Source organism: Microtus oregoni, unplaced genomic scaffold, assembly GCF_018167655.1.
Source record: "Microtus oregoni isolate MIOR12 unplaced genomic scaffold, Mior012 000008F_ref0000371, whole genome shotgun sequence".
Classification (NCBI taxonomy): Eukaryota; Metazoa; Chordata; class Mammalia; order Rodentia; family Cricetidae; genus Microtus; species Microtus oregoni.
In genome coordinates this window covers 26,250,778-26,261,902 of record NW_024543067.1, presented here as the reverse complement: position 1 = coordinate 26,261,902, position 11,125 = coordinate 26,250,778, and the positions used below count along the sequence as shown (strand labels likewise).

Here is an 11,125-nt window from a genome sequence, read left to right as displayed (position 1 = left end):
ACCATTTATGTGGTCACCAGCTCCTATGTTTGATAGCTGTGGGGACAGGGAATGCCATCTATTCTTCCCACTATATCTTTGCTAACAATGTCCAATTCATCAGTCCACTAAAATGGCAAAGATCCTCTTTGTCCGTATATGTTTTAAAAGATATTAATTACCTCTAAATGGTGCTGTTGCCCAGTCTAATGAGTCTTTCTTGTTGCGGTGGGTCTCACAGTACTCACTTCTCTAATGAAGACACAGAATGGCTTTATGTAATAAACCTGGGTCTGGATCAGGAGCTACAATACAGAGAGCCAGTGAACTATAGTGCCATGACCTTGGGCAGGTGGTTTGGATCAGCCACCTAACTAATAGCTTGAGGGAGATGGAGAGAAGTGGCTGTCCTTCAATTCTTTGAAATCTGTTCAGATTTTTCTTACTCACTTTGGGGATAGGCATACCTTCTCCTCTCATTGACGTAGTCAGTCAGGAAGTAGGTTTCTCAGCAGAGGTCAGTTGCCTTTGGGCAGCAGGAATGTGTCTCTGATACAGATATACTGAGCTGTAGACAATAGTTTGATAATTTTCCTATTAATTTCTTAAGACAAAATTACATTTAGTTATCCAAATCTATTCAGCACTGCCTTTGTCGCCTGCCCCAAAGTTCTTCCAGAAAAGAGCCTTGACCTTACATCTTCCCTCCCTTTCTTATACTTGCAGGCACCCATGGTGGAGGAAACCACTTTGTGTCTGATTTAAACTGAAGAGTTCTTCCAACCCAGAGATTGGCAGCTATGAAACCCAAGCACAGAAAGATAGCCAAGAGACAGCGGAACAGGAGTGCTGTGGCCTACCTCAGTAAGTCTACTGCCATGATGAAGATGCCTCTTAGTATGAGATGCATGCCACCTCTCCAAAAGAGGAATGGGCCATCTCTCCAGAAGCAAAAACTTAGTAGGCCTTTTGAGGCCCTGGAGAATATTGTTGGCCGCAGAATTTCTCATGGCTGGAAGGAAGCCAATGAACCAGTCACCCAGTGGAAAGCCATCATTCTAGATCAACTGCCAACAAATCCCACTCTCTATTTGTTGAAATATGATGGGATTGATTGTGTCTATGGCTTAGAGCTTCACAGCGATGAAAGGATTTTAAACCTTAAGATCCTGCCTAATAACGTGCCATTTCCTCAGGTGACAGACACTCATCTCTCAAACACCATAGTTGGCAGAGCAGTGAAACATACATTCGCGGGCACAAATGGCTCTAAGGATGACTGGAAGGGGATGGTCCTAGAGGAGGTGTCAATCATGAAGACCTGGTTCTATATTACCTACAAGAAAGATCCGGTCTTGTACATTTACCACCTCCTGGACGACTACCTTGAAGGCAACCTCCATATCATGCCAGGCTCTAAGGAGGAGTGGAGTGGGGTGGTCCCAGATGAGGTGCAGACCATGATGACCTGTTTCTACATTATCTATGAGAAAGATCCAGTCCTGTACCTTTACCACCATTTAGATGACTACATGAAAGGCAACGTCAATATCATGCCAGAATGTCCTCCAGTATAGGTTACTTTGGAATTAGGTAGAGATTCCTTGTCAGGCAAAAGTGTGCAGTACAACAAAAAAGATGGAACCCAAGAGATAGGTAAAATTATTTACCAAGTTCCCACCAAACCATCCGTGTATTTCATCAAGTTTGATAATGACTTCCATATCTATGTCTATGATTTTGTGAAGATCTGTTAAAGTGAAATTCTCAAATTTTGAGGGACAGACTTAAAACTGTGTTTGGAAATTTTTTTTTTCAGAGATAATTCAGGTATTCTATTAATCCTGGTATCTTTTTTTATTTTTTTTTATTATTATTTTTATTAAAGAAAGAAAATTTCTGCCTCCTCCCAGCCTCCCATTTCCCTCCCCCTCCTCCCACTCCTCTTCCCCTCCCCCCACTCCTCTCCCCCTCCCTCTCCAGTCTGAAGAGCAGTCAGGGTTCCCTGCCCTGTGGAAAGTCCAAAGTCCTCCCCCCTCCATCCTGGTCTAGGAAGGTGAACATCCAAACTGGCTAGGCTCCCACAAAGCCAGAACATGAAGTAGGATCAAGACCCAGTGCCATTGTCCTTGGCTTCTCAGCAGCCTTCATTGTCCGCCATATTCAGAGAGTCCGGTTTTATCCCATGCTTTTCCAGTCCCAGTCCAGCTGGCCTTGGTGAGCTCCCAATAGATCAGCTCCACTGTCTCGGTGGGTGGGTGCACCCCTTGTGGTCCTGACTTCTTTGCTCATCTTCTCCCTCCTTCTGCTCCTCATTGGGACTTTGGGAGCTCAGTCCAGTGCTCCAGTGTGGGTCTCTGTCTCTATCTCCATCCATCGCCAGATGAAGGTTCTATGGTGATAAGCAAAATATTCATTAGTATGGCTATAGGATAGGGTAATTTCAGGTTCCCTATCCTCAGCTGCTCCAGGAACTAACTGGGGACATCGCCCTGGGCACCTGGGAGCCCCTCTAGGTCCAAGTCTCTTGCCAACCCTAAGATGGCTCCCTTAATTAAGATATGTGCTTCCCTGCTCCCCTATCCAACCTTCCTTTATCCCAATCATCCCGTTTCCCCAAGTTCCCCCCATCCTCCCCTTCTCACTTTCTCTCCCCATCTCCCCTTACCCCCCTCCCACTCCACCCCCAAGATCCCAATTTTTTGCCCGGCAATCTTGTCTACTTCCCATAACCAGGAGGATAGCTATATGTTTTTCTTTGGGTTCACCTTCTTATTTAGATTCTTTAGGTTATCATATTATAGACTCACTGACCTTTATTTGTGGCTAGAACCCAATTATGAGTGAGTATATCCCATGTTCATCTTTTTGGGTCTGGGTTACCTCACTCAGGATAGTGTTTTCTATTTCCATCCATTTGCATGCAAAATTTGAGAAGTCATTGTTTTTTACCGCTGAGTAGTACTCTAATGTGTATATATTCCACACTTTCTTCATCCATTCTTCCATTGAAGGACATCTAGGTTGTTTCCAGGTTCTGACTATTACAAATAATGCTGCTATGAACATAGTTGAACAAATGCCCTTGTCTTATGATCGGGCATCTCTTGGGTATATTCCCAAGAGTGGCATTGCTGGGTCCAAGGGTAGGTTGATCCCGAATTTCCACCATACTGATTTCCAAAGTGGTTGCACAAGTTTGCATTCCCACCAGCAATGGATGAGGGTACCCCTTCCTCCACAACCTCTCCAGCAAAGGCTATCATTGGTGTTTTTGATTTTAGCCATTCTGACTGGTGTAAGATGATATCTCAAAGTTGTTTTGATTTGCATTTCCCTGATTGCTAAGGAGATTGAGCATGACCTTAGTGTCTTTTGGCCATTTGAACGTCTTCTTTTGAGAATTCTCTGTTCAGTTCAATGCCCCAATTTTTAATTGGGTTAATTAGCATTTTAAAGTCTAGTTTCTTGAGTTCTTTATATATTTTGGAGATCAGACCTTTGTCTGTTACGAAGTTGGTGAAGATCTTCTCCCAATCAGTGGGTTGCCTTTTTGTCTTAGTGACAGTGTCCTTTGCTTTACAGAAGCTTCTCAGTTTCAGTAGGTCCCATTTATTTAATGTTGCCCTTAATGTCTGTACTGCTGGGGTTATACCTAGGAAGCGATATCTTGTGCCCATATGTTGTAGGGTACTTCCCACTTTCTCTTCTATCAGGTTCAGTGTGTTCAGATTGATATTGAGGTCTTTGATCCATTTGGACTTGAGTTTTGTGCATGGTGATAGATATGGGTCTATTTTCACTCTTCTACAGGTTGGCATCCAGTTGTGCCAGCACCATTTGTTGAAGATACTTTCTTTCTAATGGAATATTCTTGCTCTAAAAATAAAAATTTGTGAACATGTTGTGTTGTTTGGTTAATGATGGATTGTGTCTTGTGGATGGGACATCACAGAGAGACATGCCTTTGTTTCTCAAGTTATATCTCAGAATCCCTTCAGCATTGAAAATGTTGCATGACACCCTTGTTCTGAAGTTGTAAGCATGAGGTCCCTTTGGGCATTAAAAGAATGTCTGAGTTTCCTGGTTCTCAAAGGAAGGTGTGTCAACCTTCTTATGAACACAGGGTAATTGCTGAAGCTTTTGTTGTTGACAGTTTATTAGTTTACTGGTAAAAGCTGTGAGTTACCTCTGCTCTTGGCAGTAAAGATTGAGGCCAACTGGGCCATTCAGGAAGATCTGAAACCCCCAGTTCTGTAGAAGTGGTCAGAAGCTCTCTTCATCCATACATTTCTTTGGAAAATCTTTTTTAATGTCATGGTAAAACTATAGCCTGCTTGAGAATCAGTGGAGTTCATTCTGCATCCTGGTTCAGAAGGAATGTGCCTGAGAACCCAGTGAGTCCATGAAAATATTTTGAGGTCCACTTCAGTTACTGGGGAAAATGATGAGTCCTTCTGGGCCTGAAGGAATAAGTCTGAGGCCTCTTTGTCAGAAAAAAAAAGTGGAGAACCCTGTACAGAATGAGAATGTTGCATCCACAGACAAACAGGGAATTTTGAATACAAAATTTTCTTTCTTCAGACACAGAAACTCTTATGCTCTGGGGAATGCAGAAAGGTCAATGACTCTTATGGGGCGCCTGATCAAATCTTCATGGGAATTTAGAATATCATGTTGTGCAGGGCAGGAAGCAGTGTGAACAATCTCCAAAGGCTAGGAGGCAATTCTCAGCTAGGGTCCGGACTAATTCAGTTAACTCCTTCTGATTTTGTTATTTCTTTATTTTCTTTATTTCTTTTGATCAAGTTAAGGGACATACACTGTGTTTACGGCACTGCTAGATGTTCTAATGCTTCAGAACTTTAGGCACCTGGGTTGCTTTATTTTTGCACGGAGACTTTGAAGTCATAAATTTGAATAAGAAGCACTGAACCTCTTGGACAGAGGGAATTGATCTTTCACACACTAGTAAGTCATGGTCAATATTAGTCAGAAGAAGCACATGTTATTCTCAGTGGGTAATAGATTGTATATCATGTTCTATGTAGAAACTGTGACCAATTAATAATCAGATGCAAAACATCTGCCTTTGTATAGTCAGATGGACCAATCTGATGCCTTAATGTGCATCTGAGATAGCCAGGAATGGAAAGCAAAGTTTTAACAGGTAATTGATGAGAAAGAAAAGTTATAAATTCCTGTTGTTCATGTGGGCCACAGAGTAGGAAAATATGAGGCTGGCCTGTAAATAAGAAGATGTAAATATGGCATGATAAGAGAGAGTAGCACCAAACTACACCCCCCTTAAATGAGCACCTTTATTACCTCAGTTTGACAGGCTTGCAAAGTTTGAAGCCGCCATGGGCAGAAGAACTATGTTTGTGTCTTCCTGGGGAGAAGTTGAAGTTCTAACACAATCTACATTAGAGGGCACATTTCTAAATTCTCTTTGGTCACAAGGAGCAATTCTGTGGCTCGGTGATTAAGATGGGCAATTCTCGAGGCTCTCACTTTCAGACTGAAGCATTCTGAAGCTGCCTTGTCCATAGGAAAACCTGAGGGCCCTTTGTTCATATTGATATGTTCTGAAGCCTTCTTGAGGGGGGAGGTAAGAACTTAGGCTCTTTTTGTGAGTCCCATTGCCTTTTAATCTGACAGGATCATCATAAGCATTTAGAAAACACAGGACTAAATGCAGAAACAAAAATCCAAAATATTCAGGCATCTGAGAAATTCACTTGATTGAACACATTCCACTGATTTAAAAAGCAGTTCTCCAAAGCTGGATTGATGGCTCAGTGATTAAGAGAACTGTCTGCTTTTCTAAAGGTCCTGAGTTCAATTCCCAGCAACCACATGGTGGTTGTTATGAGATCTGTAATGAGATCTGGTATATTCTTCTGGCCTGCAGGCAGGCATAATAGTCCTTTTTTTTTTTTTGCAAGGGGATATTTTGGAGACTCCATGGAACTGTACATGATTATCTGTGGCCTTATAGGATAGAAGGGATGTGTATGGGTATCCCATATTTATATTGAAAGGCTGTGTGTCTGCCTTGGTACATGCTGGAAGATCTTAGGTCCACTAGTTCAGGTCATCTATGTCTGAAATTTTTTTGGACAACAGAGAATGATTTGGTACTCCCTTTTAGAATTGGTGAATATACACTATAGGCATTTCTGTAAAGGTAAGATGCCAGTGTTTAAGAACACTGTCACTCTAGAGAGGAGGAGAGATATAAGGGTAAATGTCACTGAGTTCTCTGGTTTCCTTTTGCCTAAAAAGCCCAGATTCTGCATTTCTTATGTAAAGGTACTCATATGCATTTGGAATAATTGTTGTCAATGGTATTTGTCAGCTTTTTTTTTTTTTTTTTTTTTTGCTTTCACATGACATAGAATCTTCTACTTATCTTACCCTGCCATCTTCTGTGGTATCATTCAGTTGAACACTTATGGAAATGCATTTCTGAAAGGCTGTCTGCCCACTTTAGTGTGAAGTCTAACCCTTCCGAGATCAGGAGATGAGTAGTTATGCCCCGCCCCCACAGATGCTTTCTTTGTAGCTTTGGCAGTGCATGATAATATTGTGGTGTTCAATACGACAATATTTTTTTCAGTTTGCTGAAGGAAGGGAGTGATAGATATCCATGGATGATGGTGAGTAAGGTGCAAAAATCTAAGCAACTCAAGGAAGAGTCGAAATATGGAAACGGAGACATTGAGCAGCTTACAACAGTGTTGTAAGTCAGGGACAGCCTTGATTTGCAATAGGATATCTGAGCCTGCACTTGAAACTCAGACTGGGAGAAACATCAGTGTCTCCTTCAATGGCTTTTCTAGAGCATAATCTGATACCTGAGCTGGCTTCATTCTCTAGAGCTCACCATATCCCCTATTTTCACAGCAGACTTTTCAGTTGCAAGTGGTAAAACACAATTCAAACTGGCTTTAGAGAATGCTGAAGTTTAGTTAAAGCAGAAATGCATCTAAGCATCAAAAGACAGTGAGTAAACTTCAGGTGCAGCTGGATTGGGTAATCAAGAAATCTTGACGAGGATCCTGGTCTTGCTCGCTATTTTTTACTGACTTTACTATGGACACAATGTTAGGATGTTTTCCCTGGCTGTCTTAAGGTCATGTGCATTTGCACAAAGCCTAATATGGTCAAGTGAGGTCAACTTTAACAAAACCAGTATGCCATAAGATGACTGGTCTAGCTAAATGAGGAAGGTAGAACATACAGTGTCCAACAGTTTGCCACAGCAAGACAGGAAAAGCCACACATGCCTGGATATGGAGGACAGTCTCAGAGAGAAGTAAAGGTGAGGGGCAGGAAGGTCCTTGTGGCATCTGTGCTGTACAGGTACTTATTTGTAGTCACTACTCCCTGTCATTTTTTGATATTGTTTTCTAAATTTGAACTCCATAGGAATTCTGTAATCACTGTGCTGTGAAGTCTCCAAGACCCTCAAAAATACAGTGGAGAATTACTGAAGAAATACCCTGATACTGACCTCATCCTATGCACATACATATACTCATGCATATGTGTAAACACCCATATTATATATATATAAACAGCACACACACAGGAACATGATTACATTTTCCCAGATACATAGGTATATATGGTCAAAGCTTCACTGTATAAGATACTAAAGATAATAGAAAAAGCAGTTACACCACTGACTATGATATCTAACACACATTTCTCAGTAATGAAAATCAGTAGACAAATGTGTCCTGAACCAGCACCACCAACCTGTATGAACTCATAAGAAATATAGAAAAGCAGAGTATAAAATACTCCACTGACCACAGGGTGTGTGATCCCCAAGAGATCCTTGATTTTAGATAGCAGGTCTTGAAAATCAAGGCTGTAGATTCCCTACAGCAAGCCAGCTGTCACTGACAACCTGCTAAAACACTCACGGGGTTTTCTCTTTGGTTTTCAGCTTTGAACGCCATAGACCTACCATAAGCTTTGATTGGGATTTTTTTTTTTTTTTGTGGTATATGACCTCTCAGATTTAAAGTTTGGTATTTCTGTAATTTTAGCTATTTTGTTTTCAAACATTCCTTTAGCCCATTATCTACCTTTATACACACAAACATGCAAACATAAACACACGCACGCTCACGATAACTTGTGGTAGATGTATGATGGGTATGTTGGAAGTGATACAAAGGATGATGAGATAAGCAGCTGCATAGATGGCTCAGCAGTTAAGAACATTACCTGCTCTTCCAAGGGTCCTGAGTTCAATTCCTGGCAAAAAACATGGTGCCTCACAACCATCTTTAATGAGGTCTGGTGTCCTCTTCTGGCCTATAGGCGTACACACAAACTGAATATTGTATTCATAATAAAGAGATAAATATTTTTTTTAAAAAAAGAATGAAGAGATGAATTCTTTTTTCTAATCAGCAATGGGCAATACCTGTCCATAAAGGCTTTTGGAGATGAGGTTTACTAATCTACTCAAAGGCCAGACATGCTCTGAGATGGAAAATTAAAATAGATCCTCGTGACCAGAGTACATTGTCCTTAGCTATCCTAGCAGATCATAGGGGCTTCTGGTTATGATATGTGATAGTATGTGAATAAACACTGTGAACTATAAAATTCCTGGAGATAAGTACCTTTCAAAATGTAATTAGTGAGATAAATTAGGGTTAAAGAAAGGGAGGGATGAAGTTTTCAAAAATTCCAAGGAGTAAGTATGTGCCAAATCACTAAGACAATGGCACAGGAAGAAAATTAGGTGATAGAAAAGTGCTCCAATGCTCCTGAAGCCATATTGTCTGTGTAGCCAAAGGGAAACAGAAATTCTTCACGAAAATCAGATATAGCACTGAAATAAATAAACAAAACCTTCATCCAGCAAGAACAAAAAGTGCTCAAAGTAAAACTGGAAAAACGTGCAACAAGCAAAGCAAATTTTTCTATCAGTAAGATAATGTCTTCATTCATATCTTCAAATTTACACTTTCTCAGTATGTCAACTGCTCAATAAAGATGACCTTTCAAAGAACCAACTACTCTAAGGGTTTCCAAAATTATTCTATGTAACTATACTTCAGCTTCGTCATTAGAATGGAGGTGAATGTGATGTGAGCCACTAGCCATAGTGTGACTTCAGGGAAATTAAATGACCTTCCCAAACAATCAAATATGGAAATGTTATAGCACCCAACATATAAACCCAGAACAAAGGAATTGCTTAAGGCCATAAGGGCTACACTAGGGAGTCCAGCTGTGGCTATGTTCTGAACTGGTGAACTTAAACAAAAGCAGATAAAAGTATTTGAAAAACAACTTGCTTTTGTACTATAAGACCATTATTTTTCTTAAACTTATGCTTATATACGTCCGGTAGCCGAAGCACACAGTACTCGAGTGACAGTTGGCCTCAGAAATCGAACAAAGCTCGAGAGCTGCACTTGGAATGGATGTCCTCGGGCCTGCACGGGCCAGTCCCAAGTTGTCTCAGCTGGCGGTTCTGCGTGCACTAGCCAGGCAAACACCCAAGCTTTCTGAATGAGGAGGGCACCTTGGACCCTCTCTTCTTCATTAGGGTCGAGAGTGCTAGGTAGTCTGGTGCCCACTCTCAGCGACCAGGACATGGACTATACATTTACATAATAATAGTACTGCAGTAACTACTATGAAGCAGACTAGAGATGCATTTCAGCATGCAGGATGATGTTCACAAAAGTTGTCACCAATTTACTAGAAAATCCCAGGATAGGTCATCCTTAAAATACAGAATAGCATTTGTAATATCAGGTCCAGATGGTATCCTCTTCTCTATTCAAGCACCATTACTTATCCTTTCCCTAGCACAACCAGTGATTGCCTGGCCCCCACAGTCTGAGAAGCAAACACCTGGATCACCCTTTCTCATTCAGTTATGAGGCTCAAACAGATCTGACTGCAACACTACGACCTCCTGACAGCGGGACCAGAATGGTGTTAGAGGAACCCGAAAGCAAAGTCTCCCAAGCACCCCCTTGCCTTCCCAATCATGTTGCCTCTTCAATAGTCCGTATCCTGGTCACTGACAGTGGGCACCAGACTACCTAGCACTCTCGACCCTAATGAAGAAGAGAGGGTCCAAGGTGCCCTCCTCATTCAGAAAGTTTGGATGTTTGCCTGGCTAGTGCACGCAGAACCGCCAGCTGAGACAGCTCGGGACTGGCCCGTGCAGGCCCGAGGACATCCATTCCAAGTGTAACTCTCGAGCTTTGTTCGAATTCTGAGGCCAACTGTCACTCGAGTACTGTGCGCTTCGGCTACCGGACGTGTCCACAGTTCTCGGGAAGGAGAGCCTCTCTCTGAGGATATTGCTTTGCTGCTGCTTGCCGAGAGTCACCAGTGGCAAGTACATTCGCTGCCCCTTGCGAGGGGTAATTTCCCTTTTTATTTTTCAACTACTTTATTGGCTAAATGGACAAACCTGTGGAGAGAGGCCAGAGAGCCTCAGCTGGTCCATCACACTCTGACCAGAGACCACAGTTTTCCCAGCCTCCCCGGCCTGGGACCCCCTTCAGTGGACCCCGTCCAGGGTCCCCCTTCTGGGTCCCCCAATGGGATGATGACATCCTATCCCAATGGGTGAAGCGCTTGCCTCATAGGCCTGGGACCCCTTTCAGAGCCCGACGTCCTGGGACCCCCTTCAGTGTCTCCCAAGGGATTGATGACAGCGCACCCCAATGGGAGACATACTTGACCAGCACCAAATTACCGAGGGACTTTGCACCTCCGGGGGTGCTTCGACTGGCTCGGCACAAGTTCAGGTGCCAAAAGCCTTATAAGGACAAAACAGCCTTCACTGGTACTGCAGATAGTCTGCGGAGTCTTAGAGCTCTTATAAAGACAACATCCAGTAAGAAGACCCTGGATCCCTTAAAAGAGCTGAAAGAGATCAAGGAAGGACAAGTTCTACTTTCTCCAGAGGTTCCTGACTGCAGGAGTAACCCACTGAGCAGGGAACCCAGACCATCTGTCTTACCTCCTGCTACCAGAAAAAGAGTGGCCTCAACTTCTGTGCATAGACCTGGGAAGGTGCAAAGAAGCCTGGATATGTCTACTGTGTTTGAAGAACCTATGGACTTTGACCATTCGGGCACCAGAGTGT

General features: G+C 42.5%; 1 protein-coding gene across 1 annotated transcript; it reads left to right on the top strand.

Moving 5' to 3' along the window:
* Positions 1-779: 779 nt before the first annotated feature.
* LOC121451295 (spindlin-2-like) lies at positions 780-10,222 on the top strand. The gene is made up of 4 exons (XM_041656767.1): positions 780-1,430; positions 1,470-1,483; positions 1,577-1,721; positions 10,031-10,222. Exons 1-4 carry the CDS (start codon positions 780-782, stop codon positions 10,220-10,222), a joined length of 1,002 nt encoding a protein of 333 aa, XP_041512701.1.
* The last annotated feature ends 903 nt before the right edge of the window (positions 10,223-11,125 follow it).

What these genes read in the sequence shown, in the direction of transcription:
- LOC121451295 (XM_041656767.1), top strand. Translation starts at nt 780, where the DNA reads ATGAAACCCAAGCACAGAAAGATAGCCAAGAGACAGCGGAACAGGAGT. An exon ending in ATATCTATGTCTATGATTTT is followed by an intron (nt 1,722 to 10,030) that starts GTGAAGATCTGT and finishes CCTCTTCAATAG; the next exon opens with TCCGTATCCTGGTCACTGAC.